The sequence below is a fragment of the Myotis brandtii genome, unplaced genomic scaffold, assembly GCF_000412655.1.
Source record: "Myotis brandtii unplaced genomic scaffold, ASM41265v1 scaffold731, whole genome shotgun sequence".
Taxonomy (NCBI): Eukaryota; Metazoa; Chordata; class Mammalia; order Chiroptera; family Vespertilionidae; genus Myotis; species Myotis brandtii.
Window position 1 is genome coordinate 26,671 of NW_005370895.1, and position 544 is coordinate 27,214.

Consider the following 544-nt stretch of genomic DNA (forward strand, 5'->3'; position numbering starts at 1 on the left):
GGGTGTCTATTCTGGAACAAAGAATTGGTGATGAGAGTGAGAGGGAAGAAATAAAAGATAAAAAATTCTGAGAAGGCAACCAGGTTCCTTTGGAAACACAGCCAAAGAGATGGAACTAGGAAGCCCACCCCTTCCCACCCCAGGGATGCGGAGCACCTGGCAACTGACGCTGCTTCCTCCACCCGCCGAGCCCAGTCCCAGTCCCTGAGCAGCTCCCAGTGCAGCGAGCTGTGTCTCGCTGAGATCACAGCAGAGCCCCCAGAAAGCCCTTCCGAGCAGAGCCAGGAGCAGGGCGGGGAGGAGTAGAAAGCACACAGGGGCTGCCAGCTGCCAAGCCCAACTAACAGGCGCCCCCAACCCCTGGGGTCAGGGCAGCTCTATCCACACCTCCCGGGTCCAGAGGAGGAAGCCTGGCCCTGCCCTCCAACTCCCTGAGGCCAGGGTAGAGACCTGTACCCATACCTTTAGGGAGAGGCTGACCCCTGGCCCTGGCGTCCCCAGGCTCGGAGCTCCAGGCCCACAGCCGCTGCGGCTCATCCGGGCC

At 61.4% G+C, this 544-nt stretch overlaps 1 protein-coding gene across 1 annotated transcript in view; it reads right to left on the reverse strand.

The window, feature by feature from the left end:
• Positions 1 to 541, reverse strand: part of ACVR2B (activin A receptor, type IIB) — a gene marked incomplete at its 5' end in the record, with an annotated part of 16,303 nt that extends 15,762 nt beyond the window's left edge. The window contains one exon of the mRNA XM_014530279.1: positions 463 to 541. Within this exon, the coding sequence (XP_014385765.1) occupies positions 463 to 541 (79 nt within the window). The remainder of the gene's footprint in view (positions 1 to 462) is intronic.
• Positions 542 to 544: the final 3 nt, after the last annotated feature.